Source organism: Desmodus rotundus, chromosome 8, assembly GCF_022682495.2.
Source record: "Desmodus rotundus isolate HL8 chromosome 8, HLdesRot8A.1, whole genome shotgun sequence".
NCBI lineage: Eukaryota > Metazoa > Chordata > Mammalia > Chiroptera > Phyllostomidae > Desmodus > Desmodus rotundus.
In genome coordinates this window covers 4,190,390-4,218,387 of record NC_071394.1, presented here as the reverse complement: position 1 = coordinate 4,218,387, position 27,998 = coordinate 4,190,390, and the positions used below count along the sequence as shown (strand labels likewise).

The 27,998-nt window shown below is 50.5% G+C and overlaps 1 protein-coding gene across 12 annotated transcripts in view; it reads left to right on the top strand.

Moving 5' to 3' along the window:
• Window positions 1-27,998, top strand: part of KHDRBS3 (KH RNA binding domain containing, signal transduction associated 3) — a 120,694-nt gene that overhangs the window by 72,874 nt on the left and 19,822 nt on the right. For 9 of the 12 annotated variants that reach the window (XR_002975885.3, XM_045181478.2, XM_053929698.1 and 6 more), the window contains 2 exons: window positions 880-1,075; window positions 23,493-23,575. Coding sequence is in view for 11 of the 12 variants with exons in the window: in XM_045181478.2 (XP_045037413.2) it covers window positions 880-1,075; window positions 23,493-23,575 (279 nt within the window). In the remaining variant the exon portion in view is untranslated. The remainder of the gene's footprint in view (window positions 1-879; window positions 1,076-23,492; window positions 23,576-27,998) is intronic. The other 3 variants (XM_045181481.2, XM_045181482.2, XM_045181480.2) reach the window with 1 other exon arrangement.

Here is a 27,998-nt window from a genome sequence, read left to right as displayed (position 1 = left end):
CGAGTTAATTTCTGTGACAGATGTAACGTGTGTGTCTAGGTTCTCCCCCCTCCCCCCGCTTGCGCGCACATGGACATCCGTTTGTTCTAGCTTCCTGTCTTGAAAAGACGATCACTTCTCCATCAAAGTGTCTTTGCTCCTTTGTCACAGATCCCTGGACTACATTTCCCTGGGTCAGGGTCTGGGCTCTCCCCTTCCTTCCATTGATCTGTGGGTGGCCTTTTTGCCAGTCCTCACTGACTTGATTGCTGTAGCTTTAAAGTGCATCTTGCAGTCAGATGTTGCGAGTCCACCCAACACTTTCCTTCTTCAGTGTTGTCTCTCTGGGTTTCTTGTTTACCTTCCCATGTGTGCTTTAGACTGTGTCCGCCCGTCTACAGAATAGCACGCTGGGGCTGTGACTGGGATTGCCTTGAATTTATACATCAAATTGGGAAGAATTGGCAACTTAACAGTAGTGCCTCTTAAAACCACGAGCTTGTAAGATTTCTCCTTTAATTTCTTTCATCAGAGTTTTGTACTTTTCTACATAGTCTCTGCACTTATTTTCTTACATTCGTACCAAAACATTTCACCTCTCTGTGCGTCGGTCACTGTGGTCGTATGTGTGTGCTGTAAAGAGGCTCTGTTTATTCACTAGGGCGACTTTAGGTTCCCAGTAAAACTGAGAGCTGCGTTGATGCCCCCGAGTTTGCTGTTGCTGGAAGAGCTGCCCGCATGACTCGGCTTCTTCCGGTGGATGCCTGCTTCTTCTCTCGCTTCTGTTTTTACTCTTTTACAGAAAAGTGGGCCGTGGTTTGCCTGAGCTGTAAGTGCCTGTGAGCAACGGAATGTTAGAGAAGATGGTGAATAACGCTCCCTTGTCCCTCTTGCTTGTAGGGGAAGGGGAGTAGTCACAGCCCGGCCGGTCGGGGCAGGTGGCCCACGAGGGACGCCAGCTTCCAGGGGGGTCCTGGCCACCCGAGGGCCAGTGAGCCGGGGAAGAGGACTTCTCACGCCCAGAGCAAGAGGAGTCCCCCCAACCGGGTACCGACCTCCACCGCCACCCCCGACACAAGAGACCTATGGAGATTATGTAAGTGACGGTGTCAGGCATCAGCCTTGATATCTGAAGGACCCAGTCCATGTGTACCATTGATGCTGAAACCAAGTGTCCTCTCTTGCTTGCTCTCAGCCTTCACTACTCCACCTTAGTTTATTTAGCGGTACTTGTGGAGCGCTAAATAAGTACTTGGTACTAGAGCTACAACGCCTGAAAAAGAAATAACCTCTGTCATTTATTAGCTGAATTGGGTGGTGGGTTTGGGGTTCAAGATGAGGATCAGGAAGACATGTTACCAGGCTCTTACAGGGTCCTAGTGTAACATGCTTTCTGTTCCGCTCCAGGTCGCCTGTTAGTATTCAGTCATATAAAAAGTAATTGCCTTCATGTAGCAAGCTGTTTGTACCTTGAAGTGTTTCCTCTTAAGCTCTGCTGCTGAATATGGATTCTTAGTGGAAAATCTTTCCAGTGAAGAAAACAAAAGTTCACAGTTTTTTCAATGAATGCAAATCGGTTTTTCATTTACCGTTCAGTAATTCTTTGATATGGTTCATAGACTGACTTAACGTGAGAGGAAGAAAATATAACCCTGAAAACTGGAGGGGGGCAGGGGTGAGGAGTTCATTTACAAGACTGCAACCCCTTTGGATTCTTACCGTACCTCCTAGTCACATGCAGGAAGAACATCGGGAGGGGACAGATGTTTCATGTCGGTGAACAGCATTAAAGAGAGAGTCTGTGGCTGTCGTCAAAGATGGGACGCAGTGGCAGGATGAAATGCAAGACCCCAGTAGGTTTTCATGTTGTGCTTTTTTTTTTTTGCTTTTTCATTGAATTTATTGGGGTGACATTGGTTAATAAAATTATATAGGTTTCAGGTGTACATTTCTACAATCCATCATCTGTATATTGTACTGTGCGTTCCCACCCCAAGTCAGGTCTCTTCCATCTCCATTTATCCCTGCTTTACCCTCTTGTACGTCCCCCACCCTCTTTCCCTCTGGCAGTCACTGTACTGTTTTCTGTGTCTATGAGTTTTTTTCCTTAATCCCTTCACCTTTTCACCCAGCCTCCTAACCCCCTCCCATCTGGAGCTGTCAGTCTGTTCTCTCTGTCTCTGAGTCTCTTTCTCTTTTGTTTGTTAGTTTATTTTGTTCATTAGATTCCGCATATGAGTGAGATCATGTGGCATCTGTCCTTCACTGACTGGCTGACCTCACTGGGCATAATGCTGTCCAGATCCATCCACGCGGCCACACAGGGTGAGGCGGCCTTTCTCTACAGCTGAGCAGCGCTCTATTGTATTGTGTTTCATAGTCGTTTTCTGCACTCATCTGTTGATGGGCACTTGGGCTGCTCCCAGGCCTTGGCGACTGTAAATAGTGCTGCAGCGAACACAGGGCACGAAGGGAGAGACGGACAGGAAGGCAGCCGTGGTAGGGACTTTAACACCCGCTGACATCGGTGGATCGACCTTCCAGACAGAAAAACCAACAAGGAAGTGGTGGCCTCAAACAACACGCTGGATCGGGTGGATTGAATTCATATCTTCATATATTTAAATTCATATCTCCAGAGCATTTCACCCCGGGGCGGCAGAGTACACTTGCTTTTCAAATGCACATGGAACATTTTCTAGAGTAGATCACATGTTAGGACACAAAAAGATTCTCAGTAAATTCAAGAAGATTGAAATCACATCACACATCTTCTCTGACCATAATGCTCTGAAACTAGAAACCAGTCACAGAAAAAACCTGAAAAACCACAAAATCAAGGAGGCTACGTAACACGTTAGTTAACAGTGAATGGGTCAGCAACAAGATCGAGGAAGAAATCAAAAGAGACCTTGAAACAAATGAAAATGAGGACACAACAACCCAAAATCTTGGGACACAGGGAAAGCAGTCCCAAGAGGGAAATTCATAGCATTTACAGGCCTACCTCAAGACACAGGAAAAGTCACTAATAAACCATCTAACTTTACACTTCAAGGAACGTGCAAAAGAAGAACAAGCAAAGCCCAAAGGGGGTAGAAGGAAGGAAATAATAAAGATCAGAGCAGAAATAAGTAGAATCTAAAAAATCATACAAAGGGTCAGTGAAACCAAGCCCTGGTTCTTTGACAAGATAAACAAGATTGACTGACCTTTAACCAGACTCATCAAGAAAAAAAGAGAGAGGACCCAAATAAATAAAAACGAGAGAAGAGAAGTAACAGCTGCCACCAAAGTACAAGGGATTGTAAGAAAATACCCTGAACGGCTGTAAACCAACAATCTGGGCACCGTGTGCGAAATGGGTAAATTCCTGGAATTCCTGGAATTTTTCCTAGAAAATTCCATGTAGTTTTCCAAGTCTGAATCAAGACGAATCGGAGAGTCTGAACAGACAGATTACAACTAGTGAAAGTGAAGCAGCATCAGAAACTCCCATCCAGCGGCAGTCCTGGACCGGACGGCTCCACCGTTTTAGGGAGGTTCATCACACGTTCAGTGAGGACCTTACACGGCTCCTCCAACTACACTCACGCCTCGGTACTCGGCTTCAGAACTCGTCAAACCCCGTGCTCGTCACATTGTGACGAGAAAAAAACGTTTCAGCACTCGGTGCTTGCTCGGGACTCGGCGCACATGCTAGAACTTGTGTGAGTCACCGTGTCCCCCGCTCCCCCAGTGAGAGAAGACGCCTCATCGGTCAGTTCGGGTTGCTTTTGGCCCTCGTCATGAGTTCCGGAACTGATTGACGACGAGTGCCGAGGTACCACTGTATCCCAGACATGTTTTGCTTTGATGGAGGTCTCCCCCTGGTGCTTAGTGCCTCTTTGCACAGAAGTCACCTGGGCCACGGGAAGCCTCTTCAGCTTCATCTGCAGCTGCTGGGGAGACCAGGGTCTTCGTCTTGGACACACTGAACTATTTGCAGTCCCCTGAGGGTGCTGTGTCCTCTCAGGCTTCCAGACCTTGGCTCCCGCCGCTTTCTCTGCACCTGCCCGTCTCCTGGCTGTCCTTCTAGACTTCGGTTACCTTTTCTGGGCGAGTTCAGAGGAGCTGACCTGTTGAGCATTGGTCATTGCATGTCTGTCTCCTCCCTGTTACCTAGACTGAGACCTGGAAGATCAAGCGTGGGAAGCTTTTTTCTTTTTTGTGGAGGGGACACTGGGTTGGGTGGGTGCATAGCTTTTACTTCTTTGCACTCAGCAGAGACAGGGTGCATGCTGGGAGCTCAGTGGGTCGTATTTATCAAATACATCTCACAGTTCCCAGCTTCACCAGTTCACTGTGCAGGGGGAAGGATGTGGCGTCCGTACCTTCTCCCATCTTCCTCACAGTCGGACTTACTGCTCGTTACTACTGTTCTCACCAAACTCACAGTAGTAACTGTGCCTCGAGTCCTGCCACCAATGCTGAGTGTCCTCAAAATAGCAGGTCTGGAGTGAAAGGAGGCGGTGTTGACTTCCGTTCGGTGGGCTGCTGTCTCTGCTTCCACCGCGTCTTCCTTTGGGGTCTCGGGGTTGGGCTAATGGCGATGTGTCTGGATGACCACGTGGTAATGGTCAGGTGGGGGGAGGGCCCTCCGTACCGTAAATGGGGTCTGCGTCAGGCTTCACAGTCCACATGTCTCAGGAAGAGCTGTTTATTGACCTCTTTTCATGTGTTAATTCATCGTTTCACCCAGCAAAGAATTCCGGCCCTGTGAGTGGGGCACGCATGTTCTCTGTCTCAGCATGTGAATAGTCTAGTGAGTCTGATGTGCAGATAGATGAATATGAGTAAAAATGTCTTGAAAAGTCAAAGTCCATGGGAATAAAAGGACATTCCAGGCATTTGGTTTTCCTGTTTGTAGCCCTCATTTTTATTGGTAAGCGATGGGAAAGGCATTAAAACGACTGATTCAAAGGTACTGTGCTGGGTTCGCTTACTCGCCTTTCCATCCACTCCACTGGCTGATGGGCCAGGGGCCACATCGGAGAACACGGTGTCGTTTCGGGAGCAGATGTGGTTAGAAAGCTCTGCAAGGGAGGCAGCCTTCATTGTCTGCGTCCCCTGCTCACACCTGGCCCTCCCCTGGCACTGCTTGTCACCTGGCACAGTTCCAGCGCAGGCCAGCCCTCTTCCTGCCGCATCCAGATCACGGCAGCCCCAGGTGCCCTCAGGGGGAACACCCCGCCCCACGCTGAACAGCTGTCGACTTGTTCAGACTTGTAAGTGCTGTAACTTTCCCTCCTAACTTTGCACATGTTCTTTCTGGGAATGTTTACCGAAGTTAACAGCCAGGAACGGGATTTTCCCACTTAGCCTAGCGTTTTGTCCCCCTGCACCAGTGACAGCGAGAGCTCCAGTAGGTGACGGTATGCCCGGCAGACGTTGCTGGTCACTGGTCTGAGGAGGAGACAGCCCCCCACCCCCCCATCCCAGTCAGCTGCTTGCATTGGAAGCTCTGCCTCTGGGGGAGGCTCTTGTGACTTCGTCTGGCCCCCACCCACCTCTGACTGAGGTTCCCTCTCCTCCTCAACACAGCTCTGCAGCCGCTGGCGTGTCCCCAGTCACGGACTGACTGGAGGCCCTAACTGTTTGGGAGCCTGAAGATGGCGCGTACAACTTGCTTAGCTTTGCAGCGTGCGGAGGGAAAAACACAAACGTTAACAAACTGTTTGGGTCTTTGGTCGGGTGGATACATGACAAGATACCCACTTCAGGAAGCCTCGGAGCCTGAACCCCAGCACGTGTGTTCATTCGTGGGGCGGGTGGGAACGCTGAAGTTGGTCCTTGTGGACTGAACTGAAGTAACTATCGTATTGAACTGAAGTGCACATAGATTAGATCGTGAGCTCCGTGAGAGTCGGAACTGCCCGCCCATTCACCTTTATCTTCTCAGGACCCAGTACTCTGTCCGTCACATGAGAGCTCTGGAATAAATGGTGGCTGAGTGAATGAATGAATGACTACCAGGGGGCGGGCCCCTTGCAGTCTAGGCTTCCCCCCCGTAGGTGGGTGTTGTAGGAGCCCATCTGTACGGGTGCACCAGCTGGTGTGAGCAGCTGCGTTCGGCTTCAGTGAAGTTTTTTTTAAGACTCTTTCAACACATTTTCCCATTTCGTGGTGGGTGGTTGACTGGCACACCTGTCCCCACCGCGCTGAGTGTTCAGGTTTTCACCAAAAACGACGTGACCTCCCCGCTGTGCCCCACCCTTCCTATTCCTCAGTCACGGCTGAGCAGCTCTTTGTTTGTTACCCCGGATGAAAGTCCTCAGAAGAAAACGTTTTGCCGATGTGGAAGAGGTGAAACAAAAAATGGCAAAAGCACTAAAAGGCACCAAATTCGACAAGTTCAAAAACTGTTTTGAGCAGTGGGAAAAATGTCTCCAGTACTTTGAAGGTGACCGAAGTTTGAACATGTAAGAATAAGTACAAAATTTTTAATGAATTCTGTTTTGGGGGGTTCCCCCCTTGTATTCTCGAGGCCGCGTTTTAAAACTTGCTGCCCGTGGAGAACCATGTCACATGCTTCCCAAGTAGCTTTTCGTTTTTACCCACGTCCGATTTCTGTGTAGCTCGGTTATTAGTGTGTACCTGTGTAGTGCAGCCAACGGTGACTCCACATCTGTTTCCTCGTTTACTGTTTCCCTGGAAACGTGCAGGGGAAAGCACTGTGCCTGTTAATTAATCTCTGGCTGCTCCCATCGCTTCTGGCACGCGGTGAGCACTTCGGTGAATGTCCGCTGGACTACACCACTCTGCACGGAGACCCAGGAAGTTTTCCTGATGCAGGTGACCCTGCGTCTGTTCCACGTTGGTGCCGTAACCATCTGGTGGGGAGAAGAGGGGAGTTGGCATTAGAAGACTCTATCCTCCCGTAGTTAGCCTCACGCAGGGGCAGGCTGTTTCCAAGATGCAAGACTGATTCTGTGCAACTCCTGAAGGGAGCAGGTAACCTTGTAAAGCTCGCCGCAGCGTGAGGAGGAGCTTTCAAGGAGACGTCCTACCTGATGGGAAGCCACCCCCCACGAGGCACCTTGCTGTACGAGATGTCACATTGTCCTCCTGGCCGCTCAGCGAGGTGGCCCGATCATTGGGGAGGTCATGTCTTGCCCAGAGTCCCGTGGGCGATGCGGAAGGAGCAGATGGGGGATTCAAAGCTCAGGGCCTGTATTCTATCTTGAACAGCCAGAGCTTTATTTAAAACAAAACGACGACCAAAATACAAAGAAAGAAAAGCAGGACTCTCACCATAGAAGGAAGTGCTGCAGGCAGTGGCCGCACCAGGCAGGCTGGGCCAGGTCCACAGGGGCGCAGTTACATGGGGACCTCTGAGGTCCCCAGCGACTGAGCAGTGTGCTGGTGTCAGGCTGCCCTGAGTCGGTCAGTGGGAGTTGAGAACAGTCAGGAAGAATGGGATGGGGTTAAGATTTTAAAAATATAATAAACAGAGCACTAGTATTACAAATATTGACAAAAATAAAAGCATTTTTACTATCGAAGAATTTCAGAGCATCTCTGTTTTTCAAAAAACTTGCCATTTGGGGGGAACTCATACATGCAATTTTTCAAGAGCTCCTTGAAACAACATCCACAGGGATACAGGTCCTGTGTCTGTGGAGGTGGGTCGGTCGGGCATGGCCAAGGCCGCTCGCCTTTCATCGCAGCTTTCCTTTGACCTTTAGTATCCGAGGCCACTGTTTCCAGAGTGGAAGGTGAAAAGAAATCCTATCAGTTGCTTATTTAAACAAAAAAAGAGATAAGTCCTATTCTTCCAAATCCTGCTTTTTTGAGAAAGTATGTATTCCACTCAGATTACTCAATATTCCTCAGATTCTGTGCACTAAAGTGGGAGTATTCCAATGTCGTCCTAGGCACAAGAAAAGAATCAGTGTTCTGTACTGGCATCATCTTTAGTAAAGAGTTACAGTGTGTCCGTTCCAGGCACGGGCTTCGTTAGCCCAAGTGCGATGGCCTGAGCATTCGAAGGTGTTTCCTTGTCAAAATGTGCCTCTGGAAACTTGACTGATTTTCCTCCAGGCGAGCTGGGAGGGTAACATTTGGTCATTGACAGGGCCGCCTGAGCCAGCTATTCTTCATCAGAGTCTCTGTCACAGACCATTCCCCGGGTGTGTGTCGCCGAGGACACCTGTTGGCAAAGGGCTCTGCTGGGTTCCGAGAGGGTGGTCGTGACGGGCGCCTGGTGCTCACAGTGGCCCTCTGAGTAGGCCGGGCTGACCGCCAGCAAGGCCACGCCGCCCCCTCCGTGACGCCCCACCTCCGCAGAATGACTAAGAAAGCACGCGGTTCGGCGTGATTAGCTTTTTTCCAAAAAAGAAGAAAGTGGTGTTTTCAACCCTTTGAGTATAAATCAGGACCTTCTGCCCCATTTTTAACTTAGTGTAATTAGACATAATTGCAGTAACGCCTTGTCTCCTTTGAGAATAAGACGTACCTCTTTCTCGTAATGACACTGAGTCATGACTGTGTGAACAGATAATTAAGTAACCGGCGGTTAATTAGTGGGACCCAGAACCCAGACCAGAGAGCACTCGACCGACTCGGAGTGTTGGGGTGACTGCGCGGAAAGGCCTGCTTGGTGCTTCCCGGCAGAGCCCCACTCCCTGTGGATTTCGCGAGTGGAACCGTAGGCAGTAAATTGCCTTAGACACCACGTAGAAAAGATTTCACGCTCTCCGCGCCGACGTCTGTTCCCCAGACACTCCGCGTGTTACTTACTAACTCTGAAATATCTCGTCTGCTTTCATCATTTCACCCAGCACTGACACGCTCGTAACAACGCGATCTAATCCCGTCTGGGCTCCATCCAGTGTCACCTTCCTGTGTCCGTCTCTCCCCTGCACACCGTGGGACAGTGACCCTGTCCCTGTGGTCGGTGGTACCCACGTGGTCTCACTTCTTCATCCACACCTGTGGCGTGTGCGGTGTGGCCGCACGGCACCTGCGTTAGTGAAGACGTGTGTGCTCCGTAGGAGGCATTCTCCAGCCTCCCCGTGTCCTGTCACGTGTTCTGATTGTGTCCTCAAGCACCTGTGCTGGTCACAGTTTACAGGTGTTTGTGTGTGTGTTTTCACGTCTGACCTCTCGCTGCCTTTAAATCTGTGTTTAGTCTTTTATTCCTATCGTCTAACGTGCGGTAGTCCTTCAGCTGTTCACTTGGACAGACGGATGGACGGACGGATGGACCGATGGACGGACGGACGGACGGACGGACGGACGGACGGACGGACGGACAGGCGCGTAGGTGATTGCCACAGCCCACTCAGTCACACCTGTACTCCTAGTCTTGCCTCCGCCCGCTTCCTTCCCTTAAATGATGGGTCATTTGTCCCACTCCTGGCGGGCCTTCCAGTGACCGGAGCCTGGTGACGCTTCTGCCCCCGGCCCCGATCCCAGAGCCTAAGGGCTGGTGTGGACTTCCAGGAGGACCTCAGCCCATTCAAGGTGAAGTTGAGATTCCTCTGAGTGACATGGGAGGCCTCATGACTGCCGCCCTGTCTGACTGCTGTTCAGCCTCAGCCCCCTCTGCTCCCCCTCCCATCTCCCATCATTCCTCGTTCCATTGGGACCTGCTGCTGCCCTGAACATACCCGTGTGCGGGATGGTCTCACTGATGCTGCCATTCACAGCATACGTGTCACTCATGCTGTGGAAAATACTAAGCAAAAGAACATCGAGGACCTTAAGCCCAGGTTAGGCACGGTAAGGCAGCTCAGTGAGGTGATAAATACGAAAGGTCATGTGACTCCTAGAGGCGTGGTCCTTGGTTTCTAATCCCACTTCCTGTCAGAGTCACCATCTGTTTCCTGTTATGTAAATGATTTAACCTTTTGGGGCCCTAGTTTCTAGGTGAGCAAAGTGGAAATGGTGGTGCAGCTCAGGCTGCCAGGCAGGACCTGCCTGGGACAGGATGCTTCACACCTCTGGGTGTGTTGCTCACTCACTCACGCTCAGGCAGACTGGGACCCTATAGACAGAACTCGCCTCGCATGCTCAGGTCGGTGGGCTGGACCGGCTGCTGTCCCGGCCTCTCCTCCAACGGGCAGGCTCTGTCGTGAGCTCCGCGTTTTCTGAGACTTACTCAGTCTCCACCATCGCCCTGAAAACCGTGTTTCTGGTACGAAGCTAATTGCATCAAATAGAAGTCTCGATATCAAAAGTCACAGAGCAAACAAAACATTTTAATGCGAAGAAACCAGCTACGAGGAAGTGGGCGTGAGTCTTCTGAGTTCTAAACCAAGTTTTGAAAGATGTTTTCAAAATGAGATTCTTTGAAGCCTGCAGGCTTACCATTCAAGATGTGTAAACCAGAATTATCTTAGGAATTCTCATCATATTATTTTCCAACTCATTTAATTGTGACTGCGCCAGCCGCATGCACAGCGGTGCGCGCGCACGGACACCCCTGGGTTCCGCCGTGCTGTGTGATCAGGCCAGGCTCCTGACCGCCTGTGATCACGGGCACGGCAGAGCCTTCCAGGTGAGGTCGTGCAGGGCCTCAGACAGTGAAAGCTCTTCCAGCTGCGGTGGGTCCTCAGACAGCTTTTTGTTCAAGGGCGTCTCGATATAGCGTTGATGAGAAAAAGGGGTTGATTCCTGGCTGGGACCACTGCCTGCCTGGAGTTTGCATGTTCTCCCCACATCTGCGTGGGTTTTCGCTGGGTTCTCCGATGTCCCTTCTGTGTCCCAGAGATGTGCATGTGAGGTGAATGGTGTCTAAGTATTCCCTGTCTGAGAGAGTGTGTGTGTGTGTGTGTGTGAGTGACACACCCTGAGGCCGGAGGGCGTCCTGTCGGGGGTGGGGGAGGGGGTCCTGCCCTGCAGCCTGAGCTGCCAGGACAGGCTCCAGCCACACGTGACCCTGAACTGGAGTAAGTGGGTTGGAAAGTCATCCTCTTCCTTGTTTTTATCAATCTTATAAAAATGTCTGTATAGCTCACACGTATTTCAGTGTTTAATGGTAGAAGTATTTTGGGCCTTTATTTAGAAGTTCGGTGATGTTTTGTGATCAGAAATGGCTGCCTTAGGAACTGAACTCTTGTTCAGGTTGGTTACCTGTGGTGAAACTGGCTTCCTTGTATATCATTTTGCTTAAAGTGGCAGTTCCCAGAACCTGTCGCTGCCACTGAGGACTCGCTGAGCTCGATGAGCTCCAATTGTCCAGCTGTGCTCACTGCCCAACGTGCGGAGTTGTCCTTGGAGTGGCCCTTGTGGCGGGACAGTGTTCCCTGGAGAGGCGAGGGCCTCAGGCTCCCGCTTTTTGACGGGGGGGGGGGGGGGGGTGCAGTGGAGGCCCCTCCGGGCTGTCCTGCACCTGACCTAGCAGAGCCAAGTGCACCAGGCTCCAGCACCCACTCGCTTTTCCCTGCAGACCCCCAGCCAGAATCTGTGGGGAGCAGGGCCTGGTATCCACTGTGAGAAGCGTCCCCCAGGGACACTGATGTCCCTTCCGCCCTTGCATCAGCCCTCAACAGAGCGCTGTCAGGGGCTGCCCTTCCCTGGGGGAGGGGTCACGGTCACGAGCCTCAGTAAAGAAAACTGCCCGGCTGGACTGTCCATGGACACGTGTCCCCTCCTGCCCCCATCATGCATGGGAGTGCGTGTGTGTGTGGAGGGTTGGCCCAGGGCCCGCTGAGCTGAGCCCTTGTCTGCAGCGTGTCCTCCCACTGTTCTCGCTTGGACAAGGCCACGGGCTGGAAGGGACGAGGCAACCAGTGGGCACAGGGCGCGACCAGGGCTGAGGCGCCAGAAGAGCTCAGCGTGCCAGGGAGGCCCTGGCCCTGCGCCTGTCTCCACGGAGGCCCTTCCCTGGTCGGTCCCACCGAGCAAAGAAGATCTGGGCTTTCTGGATGTTTCTTTGTAAAGTTATCAGCTTGAATCATAAGGACACAAGTTACTGCTTAAAGTAGTATGTGTTTGGAGGGTCACCCCCTGGGGCAGGTGGTTTCATTTGGAAACTGCCACAGAACTGAGGAGCAGCGTCCTCCTGGCGTAGCCTTCTGGTAGATTTCTGATGCAGTAGTCACGGGAAAGCCGTGTCCCCTTCACCTTCTTACAGTGAATGCAGGAGAAGGCATCTCCCCTTCCCGGGGCGTTTGCTCTGAGCCGAGTGTTCGTGCGCTGGGTGCCTTTCCTCCATCAGATATGGTCCCCGTCTCCCGGCGCTAAGGCGGGGTAACTGGTTTTTCCCAAATCACGCTTTGAGTACGTGGTAAGCCCGCATGCCCTTCCTGCCTTGTGAGCAGTTGGCTCAGCTCTTTGCCTGGATCCACTGCAGTTTTAACCACCACCACGAAGTGACCGTTTTTCCGAGTTGCAGGCTGACTGGGGCAGAGCTAGAAATTGAAGCCCAGCCGTCTGGCTCCAGGCCCGTGCTCCTGAGGACACCTGGGGCTACCAGGGTGGATCCGCTTGCTCTCATTCAAACAGCTGTATTTGCAGATGGAGAAGCTGACGAATGGGCACAGTGATTGTGTCACCTCAGACGCAGAGCTGGCTCTGCAAAGTGTAGAGCGAGAGGTGCGTGCATAAGCAGTTACTGGATGTGACCATCCTTCTGTGACTGCTGCTGGGGGTCCCTCACTGGACAGCTGCCCCTGGCCAACTCGGCCCAGGGTGAACGCGTCAGAGACGGTTTTGAACGGAGCAGCGATCTAAACCTTGCCTTCCACATGTCTTCCCCGCCGTTCTCGGTGTCATGGCTCTGCAGAGCTTTGAAAGGTGAAACCCACCTCGAAGATGCTGCTTCCTGCCCCATGTGATGCTGTGTGCTGTGACACCACACGACGGGGACCCCCATTTCCTCCTTGGGCACAGGAGTAAACTTCCCTGAAATTTTGACAACTGGGGACATCAGCGAAGGTCTTCAGGGAAGACCCAATATATTCCTTAAATGCACGTGCAGTCCTTTACTGTAGATTCCGTTTCAAGATTTGGCGAAGTCGTGCTGCTCCTCACCCTTTGGAGAGCTCAGGTGAGGTCTGATGACAGGACGGGTCGGGGGACTTCGTGCAGATGGGGGCGACCTCACGTGGGACCTCCCAGGGCAGCGGCTGCGGGCGTCACTTTTGCTGACAGTTAACTAACCTCTAAACTGCTTCAGTTGTCCTGTTTTCCACAGCGAGAAATCAGAGCTCAGATCGTGAAATGGTTATTTATGAAAATGCATGTTACGTGTGCATGGAAAAGCCGAGGGACACCTTTTTATTTTAGATAAAAAGATAAAGCCTCCGACGTTTTTTACATCCACTTCACCAGAGCGGGAGAGTCCTGGGCAATTTCCTTGAAACGCCTGTCAGCAGCTTCACGAGTCAATCTCTTTTCTAAGTGCTTGAAAGATTGACCTATTTTGTAAGTGTAAAACTTGAGGAAATAACTTCAGATTTCAAATTTATGAATATGGAAGGATTTTTTTTCTTCTTAAAACAAAACAACCAAGAAAAGAGGTGTGCCCGTATGAGGAAAGTGGAGGGCCCTGGAACTGGTGTGGTGACCCCGCCAGGTGGCCCGTGGCGAGGACTTTGTGGGGCCTGCTGTGACAGGCATGTCACGGCCTCAGGGGAAGGAGCCCAAGGCAGGGAGGGCAACAGGCAAGTCACTGACATTGTCCTCTGTCAGAATGGATTTCCTGCAAGAACCTGCCTTCTTGGTTTGGTCATTTTCCAAGAGCATTTGATCAGTATGCGTAGAACTCAGTCCTCGCCTGTTAGCCAATCAGCCTCCAGCAGGGGAGGCAGCCGTCACCCCTCCCTGTGACTCCTTCCGTGACCCCCCCAGATAGTTCGGAGGTCATTCTCTGTGTTCTGAGTCTGTGTGGATACGGCGAGCGCTCCTTGATTTGTCATCTTGTTTCCCGTTATATTTCATTTACCGATGACAGGGCCGCACCCTTTTATCTGTCCTGTACATCAGGTGGGCTTATGTATCCCCTTCTCCCCATCCTTTGGGGATTTCTGGGTAGATTTTCTTTTCTTTAACTTTCAACTCACTGATTTCCCTTCTCTTGTTTGTGGGATTTCTGGGCTCGCTTCTTTGTTATTTGATTTTCCTGTATTGTGTTTTTGAACACCTTGCCAAATCCAACCAGATCTAATTGTCTCTCAGAGAGGAGAAGGCAGTCTGTGAATAATTGGCGTAGAGGTGGTTTTAAAAACTGGGTTAGGATGTGGATGGAACCGCAGCTAGTCTTGGTCAGCCGTGTCTTTGTCTAAAAACCACGGTGGTCAATACTGGCATTTGTCGGCTGTGGAAATGCAGGCGTCACAATTTAGACGGTTTGAAGAATTTGCCACCTTCTACAAAAGACAAACGCCTGGGTAGCTCTGATGATGCTGCGGCCTCGTGGCGTGAGAGTGTCGCGGGGACTAGATCTTTGAATAAAAGGAAACTACCTTCAGTGGGCAAGGACTGCCCCGGACAGCCGCCATGTGTTATCTGCTTACCCCTCCCACACCATTGGGACTAGGAGCTGGGGCGTGGATGCCGCTCCCATCTGGCGCATTTTCAGATAGAGGTTGGGTGACGTCCCCAAAGCCGAGAGCTGTAGGAGGCAGCGCCGGAACCTGAACACAGGCCTCAGACTCCAGAGACTGACGTGACCAAGGGGGGTGAGTCTGGAAGCCGCGAAATACGTGTTTCTCACAACCGCAGATACACCTGGGGAAGTGATTTGATTGTTGAATTAACAGCATTTTATTTATGTGATTGTGGGAACCGTGCTTATTTAGAATCGTTAGTAACATTGTGATTTTTTTTTGTCTTTAATTATAAAATAACTTGGTTACGTGACAGGTTCACGGTCAGTGGTGATACTCGAACCCCAGCAAAAATCAGCTTCTGAAAGCCTGTGTTTAGCTAATCTATTTTATAAACTGAAAAGAGCCATTATAAAGCTAGACTTAAACAAGCGTTTAGCACTGTGTTACATATGGAAACTTCTTGCATTCTGACAGGTAGCCCCCTAGTTAAAGCGAGGTCTCCTGTAGGGCCATTGTGCCTTTTAAAGGGACCTAAACCTGAAACATTGCTTTTAAAATTGCTGTCTTTTCTAAATTCTTCTGTCTGTTTAAAACGGTTTTTTCCAGCTTAAATGTTGTACTCAATTTTACTTGTGACAGAAATAGAATCCAAGGTCACGCTGTTTCCTTTATCCTGGAAAATCTCCTTTTCCCAAAGCAAGCTTTCTTCGCTGTTCAGCCGTCTGTCGGCCGGGGTGCGCGGGTCCAGGGTGCCTCGGCCCGTGTTCGCACACACGCCCCCTGCCGAGTCCGCCGTCCGCCAGGTGCCCCGTTGCCCTGCCAGGTAAACCCCGTGTAGGCATCTTCTGTGTCGGAGACAAAAACTCAGAGGTGTAGCCAGATGAACGAGCAAGCCTCTTCGAATGAGGCAAGGGTGTGTATTAATCTACCTTTATTTCTTGTCCGTGCTTGCTCACTATTTTTAATAATGTTGCTCCTACTTTCAGAAATAGAATGCCGTATTTTAAAGGGACATCGCTTGCTGAGGGCAGGGGACATGAGAATGACAGGCAATGTGTGGCCAGAGAATTCAGGGGAAGGCTCATCAAATGTACAACATTTTAATAAATACTGTACTTGATTCTACAATAGCTCCTTGATTTGCATTCATCTCAAAGAAGCTATTGTTGTATTTCCTGCTGCTTGTTTTTTAACTGGTCCTTTCCTTCCTTCCTTCCTTCCTTCACTCATCAGACATGCCTGCATGCCTCCTGCATGTGCCAGACATCGTGGGTGCCGGGGAACAAGGCCTGGTCCTTACCTTCCCGGCCGGGCGGGCCAGTGGGAGGGAAAGCAGCGGGAAATTACAGCAGGCACTGTGTTTGCAAGTCATCAGTGACCACAGAAGCGCCGAGCAGCAGGTGGTGATCCTGGGGAAAGCCCTAAAAGGTGGTGTCGGAGGGAACAGCGCGTGAGGGGCAATGACAGCAGAGATAGAGAAGCTTTTTCAGGGCCCTTAACACGGGCCAGCCGTGCAAGGCGCTGTCTCTGGGCAGGCTGCAAGGGCAGGGCTCTGGGAGATCCTTAAGCAAGGCGTTCTTCCTCCTGTGGGACCTGGAGAGAGGAGTGGAGACGGATCTGCAAGCAGGGAGGCAGCAAGCTCAGACCTGCACTGGGGTGGAAGTTCTGCAGGAAGGCTTGGAGCAGGAATCCGAGGGTGGTGAGTGGAGTTGGAAGGTCACATGAGTCTGGTAGAGAACTTCCAAGGGACTGTCAGTGGAGTCCATGGGGAATGGAGAGCCAGGGGCGGCTGTGACGGAGAACTGGGAGATAAACGGTAGAGATGTACTGGCCATGTGCAATGACTGTGGCTGGTGGAGCGGAGGCGTGGACTGTGGACAGAAGGTCCCCTTGGGCCTCACTAGGGAGCGTGCTCCACCCTGCCCCCCTCCCAGGTGCTGGCCCTGCTGCACCGAGGGGACCGGACTTCCCGCAGAGTAACGCACGGGGTGCTGTGGAGCTTCTGCCAGAGGAAGCTCAGTAGGCGTGCAGAACCGACAAAGTGTGCCGCCCGGCCCCTCGCTCGGGCTCACCTGAGTAACAGCTGTGCAGGCTGCAGACCAGGCCGGCAAACCCTGGGCAGCCTATTGGAGGCGGGTGAGTGGGGCGAGCGAGCTTCTGCCCTGGAGGTGTTTGGTCCAGCCACCTGGTGCGTGGTTCCTCAGGGCCCATGGAGGCGCTGCCCTGACTCTCTGTGACAGGAAAGTGGGGCATGGTCTGCATGGCAGAGAATGAGGCTGACGTGCAGACCGGGGCCAGGTCACAAAGGGCAATGTCCTCCTGGGAATGGGAGAACTTCCCCAAAGATTTCAAGCATAAAGGAGACCGGTCACCACGTCAGCACCAAGGACAGGGACGGAGCTCTGCACCCTAGGCCCTGGCACGCTGGGGCGGAGCTGCCACCAAGCTCCGCTGGGGGATTGAACCGACCCACTGCAACCCCTGCCACACGGGGATGGGGATTCCACTCAGTGACACGTCACGGGTGACAGATCCCGCCTTCAATATTCTAGAATTTCTCCTCCAGCCGCAGAAGGATCTGAAGAGGAAGCTCACAACGCCATTACATAAATAAGAACAGCACGGGACCATGGCCGGGAACACGGGGAGAGTAGGGCATTGGGGAGCAGAGGGGGGGCTGATGCTCAGACCCCCAGTGCTCAGTGACAGACGCCTGGGGGGCCGGGCCTCCTGCCACCTCGGCCCTTCGTCTGCACCGCCCACCCAGTCCCTGACTGGTCACCCCGCCCCCGCCCCCACCATGGCCCTCAGCCAACGACCTCGGCTCCTGAAATACAGCAGAGGATCAGCAGAGTGTCCTCTGAAAACCCCCACGTTTAGTTGCCGTCACACCCAGCCTTTCCTCCTCTTCCCCATTCACACTTGTTTATGTGCTTCCCTGTATTTTTCAGGTGTTGCTCAGTGAATGAATAACCCTCGGGATGGGAGGGGCCGCACCCTCCCCAGTCAGATCAGCTGTGAGGTCATCGGGAAAGAAAGCTTGTGTTTACTCTTTTAAACCCTTTCATGCGAAAATACGGAGGTCAGTAATTCAGTGACCTGCCCAATTGGAAAATTCAGATAAGTTGTTCGCAGAGTGAGTAAGGGATGAACAGCGTCACTGAGGGTTAAAATAGTACAGTACTTGACCTTCTCGTTATTTAAGAAAGTGCCGGTCGTTTCTAATTTTGAGCCTCTAAATAAGCATAGAAACAGGATTCTTCACTTGGTGAAGCCATATTCCTTTTAAGCTACCAGCTTGTTGCTGACGAAGGCGTGAGCTCTGCATTTTGCTGAAACTGCCCAGTGCAGTGACCATGTGGCATGCCTGGACCTCCAGGGCCACCCCTGCTGTCCCCAGACACTGCAGCCACATCTCAAAGGGGCTGTGCCGCTCAGGGTCTGAACCCGCACTGCTCACCTTGGTAGTTCCAGGTCTGGGCCCAGGTTTCTCAGTCTCATTGCCGCCCCCCCCACAACCCCTGGTTGGCACCCTCCCGTGCACCCACAGGAGCCGTTTGCATCCCTGTGGGAACAGGGGGTCTCGTGAGTCTGCACTCCATTGTTGGCACCTGCTGTTCATTCTGCCTAGTTTTCATTCTGATGAACTTTCCCAGCACCCTTTGCTTTTCTCTGCTGGTGAAACTAAGATCTGTCATCGAGGCTGCTGGGAAATTTCCTTTTCCTTTCCTGTCCCCATCGGTCACTTCTGTGCCCCCCCTCCCCTTTGCCATGGCATCGGGCGTGTTTTCTGCTTCTGCAGTTACCTGTTGTCCCTCCCACTTGGCCTCCTCGGCACCCATCCTAGGCTGTGACACTTCTTTCCCATCCCCGAGTCCGGCAGGGGGCCAGACACCACACAGGTGCTCAGTGAAGCATGTTTTTGTTTTTGTTTTTTAATTTAATGATTACTCCTTTCATTAGGAACAGCAGCTTCTTTCAGTTTATTAATTTGCCAAAATTATTAGCAACATCTGCATTGTGCTACTTACTTTATAACTAAAACCATTTCAATTTTTTTGGCTGTTTTTTATTTGTGACTTGGCCAGCTTTTTGTGACCTTGCATTGGCCATTGGCAGATCGGAGCCACATTAGTAACCACCGTAGTCACGATGAGGGACACGGGGGCTCATACATGTGCCCTGTCTTCTCGGCTCTCATTCAACCTCTGCCCCTGTTGATGCGTCCTCATTTCGTATTTTGCTCTGTCTCGTGTCCAGAGTACTGGACGTACTGCTCTTCAACAAATACTCAGTTTCCCTTTTGTGCAAAGACAGTCACAAATCTAGGTGATTATGTACAAATTATATAAGCCTTACCCCGCAAAGGTGGCACCAATCCTTCGTATCAATACTTGTTTTTGAAGACATGACCGCATGCCTTCCTGGTTACATGTCCGTGTTTTCCTAATTCTACTACACTGAGGTCTAACATTAAAAGCATCTACTAAGTATTAGTAGAAAATAAGGTAATAAGGTAAAATAAGGTAGAAGAAAATAAGGTAATCCCTTTCAAAGTCAGTCATGGGCTCGTACTTGTTGATGCGGTGGCTTCTGATGCTCTTCATTCTGAGCTGTGCCATCTCCAAAGTCTAGGCGAGAGCCCGTGTGGGCCATGCTTTAATGGTGAACAGTGTAAGCTGCCCTTCCCAAAGCTCACACACACAACAGTCATCTCGCTGGAATACATACACACGTGTACATACTGGATTTTGCCGTGTATAATGTGCTCCCGTGTATAATGCGCATCCATGTTTTTGGCCTTTGCTTTTAGGAAAAACATCTTTTGTTTTAATTTTTAATTCAGTTATTTATTTATTTACATTTAGGTACTTATTTTTTGTATTATAAAGGCTTTAACATTTATTTTTAAACATATTATGGTACAAGAAATTTTATGCACTGGTAACAAATTTATGATATTTACACATCGAAGGTAGATACAGAGTTAGTACTGGCCGTGTATAACTCACATCCTTATTTTTCCCTAAAAAATGTGGGCACAAAAAGTGCATTATACACGGCAAAATATGGTAATTTCTCATCCCTTCCAGGTACAAACCAGGATTCACATTTTACAGGTAAAGGATCAGATTCCAATAAGCGAATGAGCCCGCCTGAAATCGTCGGTAGTAAATTACAGAACCCCATTTAACACCACCTCCTTCCTCTTCCCCCATGGCCACATTTCTCTGCTTCAGGAGGTCGGTGGTAATCATTAAATTCATTAGCATTGGTAATACTTGTGTCCTGAGATGTTTCAATGTTAGTTCTGGGCTCATTTAAATATTAATTAGATACTGATACATGCAAAGTCACGTAGTAGTTTGTCCCCAGAAACGCGGAAGTGAGGTGTGGGGCGGGTTCCGCACACATGCTGCGTTTTGTGTTATTTCCGCGTGTGTGTGAGGTAACAGTCCAACTTCACTCTTCTTTGTGCATAGCCATTTACTACACACCAGTTACGAAAATGGCCATCCCACCTGCCATCGGGTTGCCTCAGTACATGTCAGGCATTTTGCTGGATCGTATTCGTATGACTGTGTATAATGTTTCATCCCTTCAAGATACTTACACAAATGTAAGGGGTATTTCTATTCTTTCAATTCTGGTTTGTGGGTCTGTTTTGACCCCTTAGCTTTGTAGTGCATTTTGAATGGAAAGATGTGTGGTCTGTTCTGGGGAATTCTCCACGTGTCACTGAGAGTGTTCCAAGTGTAGTTGAAACGATTGTGTGTTCCCACTCTTGTGGGGTAGCATGTTCTGTGCATGTCTCTAGTTGTAATTTGGGAGAGTGGTATCGTTCAGCTCTTCTGTTTCTTCTCCGATTTTTTTCATTTCTTTGTCACTGAAGGTGTGGCAGTGAACTTCTCATCTAGTGTTGTTGGGTCGTCTTTCCCCCGCAGTTCTCTCAGTGTCTGTTTCCTGCAGGCCGAGCTGGAGTTATCAGCGTTTATGGTGGAGACGCACCCCTACATCGGTACCCCTGCTCTATCTTCTTGCCAGATCGACCCCTGTATCACGGTATCTCTGTAAATAACTGCCCTTCTGTCTCTGGTATCGACTTCTGTCTGTAAGCTGATTGTGTCTGACCCTGGTGGAGCTTATGTACTTGTCTTCTGGGTGGTGTTCCCACGGCATCTTTCCGTCCACCCGCTTTCTTCCAGCGCAGTTTGAATCGGGAGTGTGCCTGTTGCAGACAGCATGTGGTAGCATGTTTTTTAACAAGGTGCCAATTCCTGCCTTTACATTTGGTTTCTAATCCATTGCTATTTAGTGTAATTACTGATAAGATAGGATTTACACCTGCCATTTTGCTACGCTTTCTGTATGTCCTGTGTCTTTTTTATACCTTACTCTACCTCCTTTTCTGTTAAATAGATATTTTTACTGCATCACTCTAATTCTATTGTCATTTCTTTTTCTAGTTTTTAAAATATATTTTATTTCCTTCACCTGTCCTGCTGCTTGCAGTTTACACATTAGCTCATATTAGTCTTTTTCAGATTTATACCAACTTAATGTCAACAGTACGCAAGAATTTTGCTTCTCTGTAGGTCTGTGCTCACCCCCACCTTTGTGGTGCTACTCTCAGGACAAAGTAGAGCCTTATACATGGAGTGCGTATCAGCACGGGTTTAAAATGATTTCTTTACGCGGTTGTCTTTTAAATAAAATAGGAGGAACAAATTACAACAGCAAATGCATTTCTCCCGCCTTTTCTGTTTACTAAGTAGCTCTCTGTACCAGTGTTGTTTCCAATGCAGGTCCAGGTTGCTGTGTAACCCCCGTCACTTGCCTGAAGAGCTCCTGTTCATAGTTCCTGTGGGGCTTACCTTCTGTTTCTGTATTCTCTCAGTTTTCGTTCAGCTGGAAATATCTGAATTTTTCCATCTTTTTTGAGGGATAGTTTTGCTGGGTATAGAATTCTTAGTCGACAGCCTTTTTATTTTGGTACTTGGCAGTGAGAATCTCAGTGTCTTCTGGCCCCAGAGTTTCTCTGGAGAAGTCCGCTTTGGGTCTTACTGTGGATCTCTTGCACATGGAAAGTGGCTTCTCTCGTGCTGACTTTTCTCTCCTTTTCTTCCAGTGTTTTGAGGATGATGTGTCTAGGTGAGGGCCTTTTTGAGTTTATCTTACTTGGACTGGTGGAGCTTCGTGGACATGTAGAATAAAGGTTTTTTTTTAAATCAAATTTGGGATGTTTTAAGCCATTATTTCCTCAAATAATCTTTCTACTCCTTTCTCTCTTCACCTTCTGGGTAGCTCCTTACACATATGTCCCTGTTTGATGGTGGCCTCCAGGTCTCTGAGACCCTGTGTGTTCTCTGCAAGTTTCCCCCCTCCCTCAGGGTGGATCATCTCAATTGATTTGTCTTCAGGTTCACTGGTGCGTTCCTCTGTCTAGTCATGTCTCATGTCTGCTGTCGAACCCTATGGTGAATCTTCAGGGTCTGCTGTTATACTTTTCAATTCTAGAATTTCTTTGAATTTTCAAAAATTGCATATCCTCTATTTATATTAATATTTTCTCTTTGGTGAGGCATGGTTCTCATAATTGTTTTTAGCTCTTTAGAAACAGGTTATCCTTTAGTTCCTTGACTGTACAGGGTCTAGCACAAATAAGGCCCATGTTTATTACAAAATCATAAGCATGTAATTCTGTAACATAGTATCACACCCAAGCGCACCATATAACGTTTTGGGGGAAGTGTTCAAATTAAAACTACAAACTAGTACATCCATGTTGTTACCCTACCAACCACACTCAAGCAAGCGTTACTTCTGCCGGACCCTGTGTTTCAAACAACTGATTGAAAGTCTTGCCTAGTAAGTCCGACGGCTCAGCCTCCTTGGGGGCCGTTGTTACTGTTTATGTATTTCCTTGTGTATGGATCATACCTTCATTTTTCTTTGCATGTCCCATCTTTGTTTGTTTAAAACCGGACATTCTGATAATGTGTCAACTGGAAATCAAATTCTCCTACTCCCACTGGATTTCTTTTTTGTTTTTATTTTGGTCTAGTGACCATTTCAAACAAGTATTATAACGTCTGTATTTGTCACGGGTTGTCACTGAAGTGTCTCCCCTGTGTTGCCTTAGTGGTCAGCTAATGACTGGACAGAGATTTTGCTGAATGCTTGGAAACTAAGTCCCTAGTCTTTGCCAAGGGTGCTGGTGGGAGCATGTCCTCACTGCTCAACCAGTCAACTTACAATTAAGTCCGCCTTAGCTTTGTCTGTCTTTCTTATTCAGAACCCCAAGGGCAGCTCAGGGAGAGCGCTCAGGGCCTACTCAGGTCTCCTGGGCAAGCACCTGACACGGTGCTTGCGCACGGTCTTTTAGATTCCCCGGACTATGTCAGAGCTTTTTGAAGCCCAGATTGACAGCTCATTCCCCCGCTTTTTCTTGTTAGCCGTTTGCTCGAGTTTTTCTCCATCTCGGGCAGCAGAAATTTTACGTAATTGCCTCTGACTATTATCTTCAGATGCGCCCAGAGAAAAGGGGATTTTCGTGGGCTCTGCCCCCTGCAGTGGCCTCCAGCCCACTGGTTCCCACAGTGATTGTGGCTGTTGGAGTTCAAGGTGCCCACAGAGCCAGCAGTGAGGGGTGGGGCTAGGACAAGTTAAAACATCACAAGACCAAGACTGGGCCATTTAAAAAATAATAATAATATTACTCCCTAGGTCTCTGCAAACTGTGGTCCATTTCGAGAATTGTGACAATGTTGGTTCTGGCTGCTTCTGCAAGTTTCTTTTTGCTTCTGGAGATTCTTAGGCATTTTTCATTGACGTCACTCTCGTGCTTTCTTCGGTGTACTTAGATGCGAAGTTCAATGCTGGCGGAGTTAACAAGGGTTCACTAGGAGCAGGATGCCTCATTCTTTCCAGAGCTGCTCTCAACGTGTCTGTGCTTGTCCTGTTCTGTTGTAGGACTACGATGACGGATACGGCGCCACTTACGACGACCAGAGTTACGATTCCTACGACAACAGCTACAGCACCCCCGCCCAGAGGTAAGAGCCCGTCTGCGTCACTGGACCGCAATTCCGACTGTGTGCCCTCCGGGGACAGGTCGCCAGTGGCCGGCCGGCCTGCTTCCCTTTGTGTTCGCTTTGACTTCCCACCAGCCAGCATGCTTTCCTCCCCTGCAGTCCCTGTGGGGATCGAGCAGTGAGGCTCGGGAAACACCACAGGTCGAAGTTCCATTCATTCACTCTACGGGCTTAGCAGTCAGTGTGTTCTGGGGAGGAACATGTCTGCAAAGTCCCATCATTCACGCCTTCAGGCCCCAACTCACCCTGGAAGTGTGTGCACACCAGCGTGGTCCGTGCCTGGGGAAGAAAGCGCCAAAGGTTTTGAACATTTCCGTTTCGTAGCAGATGGGTGTCTGTTTTCTAACAACTTCAGATTCCCATTAATAACGAGTTAGTTTGCGTTCATTCTCTACAGAAGTTTTTATTCAGAAATAAACGTTATCAGAGGCAAAACAGCTATATAGGCTCCTCCTCTGGTAGTATATGTTGATGCTCAGTGATGTTTGAAATCACTACTATTCCATTCAGAATGTTTCCCTAAATGCCTAGAAACCTCTTGCCTCATATTTAAAATTCTCAGTGGAGAATAAGTATAGACAGACACAAAACAAAATACGGGCTTTATGGAGCGTTAAAACTATGGACTCTGTGGTTACTCTGATGAAGCATTGATTCGCTCTTGAACTCGGACGGGTACCAGGCAGGGTTTGAACAGATAGGTGTTTGTTTGCCTTGTTCACTCGATCCTGAGGTCGATGGGGGTTTCGCAGTGTATTTTGTTTCTGCTCTTGCCGGGGTGTTTCCTTGTATTGCCTGTAACAGCCAGGAACCCGTCCGATGCCATCCGCCGGTCTGTGTAGTGCAGCCTCCTGCGCCGTGTTTGCGTCCCAGAGTTGCTGGCCCGACCCCCACAGCCCGGCTCTGGTGGCCTCCAGACAGGGCCTTACTTACAGGACCTCCCTGAAGCGTCCAGCACTTCACAAAGAGTGTGGGGCTGGACGATCAAGGAAAGGGGTGCAGACCGGAAAATGAAGGACTTTGCCAAAAAAAAAAAAAAAAATCACACACGGAGCCGATGTGTCTCCATCTGTCACATGATGGAACCGAGGCTCAGAGGAGTGAAGGACAAACCCGAACGTAAGCCCAGACTGGGGACCTGACACAGCCCTTCCGCTCTAAGCTGCGAGGACACGTGACGAGTGTCCTTGATCACAAGCACTCACTCCTGTGGCCATGCATGTGGCCAGCAGTTACTGAACCTCCCCTGTGCACTGGGCACTGAGCTCAGCGCTTCGAGTGGGAAGATCGTTGAACTAGAGACTGTCCCCTTGGAAAGCTCACAGACTGGAAGGAGACAAATAGCAGTGTGGTGCCGTGACCGCATGAGAGGTCTGCGGGAAAATTCAGCATTTCCCTAAGAAGCCAGTGCTAAGTGTGGTTGGGAAACCTGGGGGGATTTCGCTGAGCCCGTGAAGAATGAGCAGGCGTCAGCAGGGGGCAGACAGGGCGGTGCATTTCACGGGCAGGAGGAGCCAGGCCCAGAGGCAGAACAGGGAGCCTGTTCGTCTGCGTCACCTCGTCACCTCGCTGTGCAGCGCAGACGCTGGGATGGCTGTGAGAGGGAGGGACCAGCCGCACATCCCCTCCTTGGTGACCGAGGCTTGCTCCTGTGACAGCACAAGGGGACCAGCAAAGACTGTGTGCAGGGGAATGGGGCCTTTAGACTTGGATTCAGAGACATAATTAGGTGACAGTCTCGGGGTCGGATGGACAGATGGTGAGCCTGGGGGCAGCCGAGTCCATCCAGGCTAGTGCACTACTTAGGATAAGCCCTTTGCATGTCGGGGACGACTGCCCCGAGGAGACGCGACACCCAGCCTTCACGTTTGAAGTGAGCTTTCCAGTGCCTGTACCCATCTTCCCTGGGGGGTACCGGGCTGGTGTGAGAACCGTGCGCCTCGGCAGAGCAGGAAGCGCTGTTAGGTGTTCTGAATATTCATTTCATCCTCCTAACCTCCTAAGCTGTGAAGTAGACGTCAGTCCTTTTGAAGAAAAACTGGGACTCACAGATATCAGGTAACTTGCCGAGGACCGTGCGGCACCCCAGTGGAGGAGCCAGACTTGGCCCCGCCTGCCTGACGGCAGGTGGCCATCCTCAGCAGGCAGGTGCTTGCTGTAGACCAGATGGAGCCGCTCCGTCACGGGAGGGAGGGAGGAGTGGGTTACACACTGGGTTAGTTTGCTGGAGTTGCCCTACCACAGTGCCACAGACTCAAGCAACAGAACTTTATCTTCTCACAGTTTAGAGGCTGGAAGTCCAAGACCAAGGTGTGGCACGTCTGGTTTCTCACAAGGCCTCTCGCCATGACTTCCAGGTGGCGGCCTTCCCTGGGCTCTCTGTGTGTGCACCTCTGCTGTCTCTCTCTCCACCCAAATTTCTCTTCTGCCCTGGTGGCTGTGGCTCGGTTGTTGCGAGTGTAGCCCCATAGACTAAAAGGTCGCAGGTTCGATCCCCAGTCAGGGCACATACGAGAAGGCAGCTGATCTATGTCTGTCTGTCTGTCTGTCTCTCTCTCTCTCTCTCTCTCTCTCTCTCTTTCTCTCTCTCTCTCTCTCTCTGTCTCTCTCTGTCTCTCTCTCTGTCTTTCTCTCTCTCTCTCTCACTCAAAGCAATGAAAAAATGTCCTCGGGTGAGAATTAAAAAATTTTCTTATAGTCCCCCAGACAGTTTGGACTAGACCCCACGGGAGGCCTCATTTTAACTTCGTCACGTCTTTGAAGGCCCTGTCCCCAGATGTGGTCACATTTCGAGGTGCTGGGGGTTAGGGCTATAACATAGGTTCTCAGGGGCGGGGGCCCACAATTCAGTCCATAAGATGCCCACACTATTGGTTTAAGCATGCCACCGTATGTCTCAGAATTAGAAGTTTCTAGTGTAACTCAGGAGAGCAACCATTTGCATCACCTCCAGGGTCAAAGTAGGTATTAACGAGGAAATCCCGGTCACCGTTGCCTCCGGTTACCCGAGCGAGCGTTTACTCCATGCTTGGTACATTCCAAGGACGTCACGGAAATCCTCCCTTCCCTCTGAGCAGGCAGGCCCTGGCCTACCGCAAAACCCTGGTCTAAGCGTGCCAGTCCCTGGTGCGCACGCTCCGAGAGCCTAAGTCTCTTATGCAGACCCACACAGCCAGCAGGCAGTGGTTCAAGTCCACGTGGCCCAGGGCATTCTGTTTTGTCCTCTGCCTTGCAGCTCTCCTCGTGTTACGCTTTGATTTCCGTTGCCAGAACTACCTCCTGGTGGTGTGTCCCATCCACAGAGTTCCCAACTCGAATCCTTCATGATGCTTCCGAGCCCCTCAGGAATATGCCCCCATCTGAGCTGGAAGTGTTGCCCCATCAGACCCCAAGTTCCTCAGTCAGCCCTGAGGACACCACTGATTCTGCGTGTTAACACTGCAGGCCAGGATGGGTGAGACGAAGGGCCTGGTGGTTCTAGTTTCACATGAGCTCCTTCCTGCAAAGAACATTCACCGCCACCCCTCTAGGAGAGCGAACAGACATGGTGTCACTTAGTAACAGATACGTAACACCATGGGGACCGCTGTTCTGCAGGCTGAAGTTCCTGGTTCTCACAGCTCGGGCTCTGTCTTGTGAGTTTCATGAGGTCAGCAGTTCTCTCAATCCAATATTTGGAAGTACGTTCCCTGTTCTGGTTACTTGGTTCACTCTCGCTGCAGAATTCTTTGTGTGGTCTCCTTTTAGACGACTAAGCTATTGTGAAAGTGTTCTTTGGCCCGAGCAGAAGGTCAGGCTGCTCTGTCCACCGCAGTGGCCACCAGCGTGTGGCCTTCGTGGCCAGTCCAAGTCGAGATGCGCTGCAAGTGTGAGCCACATGCCACGTCCCAAAGAATGTAAAATCCGTGTCTTGTTCGGATGGATTCCACCTGCTTCTTTTTCCTCTTTCCCCACGTGGTCACTAGGAAACTTTAAATTGCAGATTTCTCTTGGGAGCTCAGAGGTAAAGCCCCGGGCTGTGTGGCCAGCACCTTGCATGGGGCAGAGTCAGTGGTTGGGGCCCTCAGGGGCCAGCTGGTCAGCTCCCCAGCTGCAGAAAGGGACTCGGGGAATGCCAACTCCTACTCCTGCTTTAAAGTGTCTCTTCGGATGTTCTGTTCCGTGTGTGAGATGGGGCCTGTCGACGCTACAGGACACACGTTACCCACACGCCGTTACAGCTACCGGCCCAGGGACGGCTTTCCTGGGGGCACGGGTCATCAGACATGCTGGTGACCTGTGTGGTGGTCACGCATCTGGCAGACCTGGGCTCCAATCCCAACTTTAACACTTGCTGAGTCTGTGACTTCCAGCAAGTTCTCTTTCCCTGGTCAGCCTCACCTGA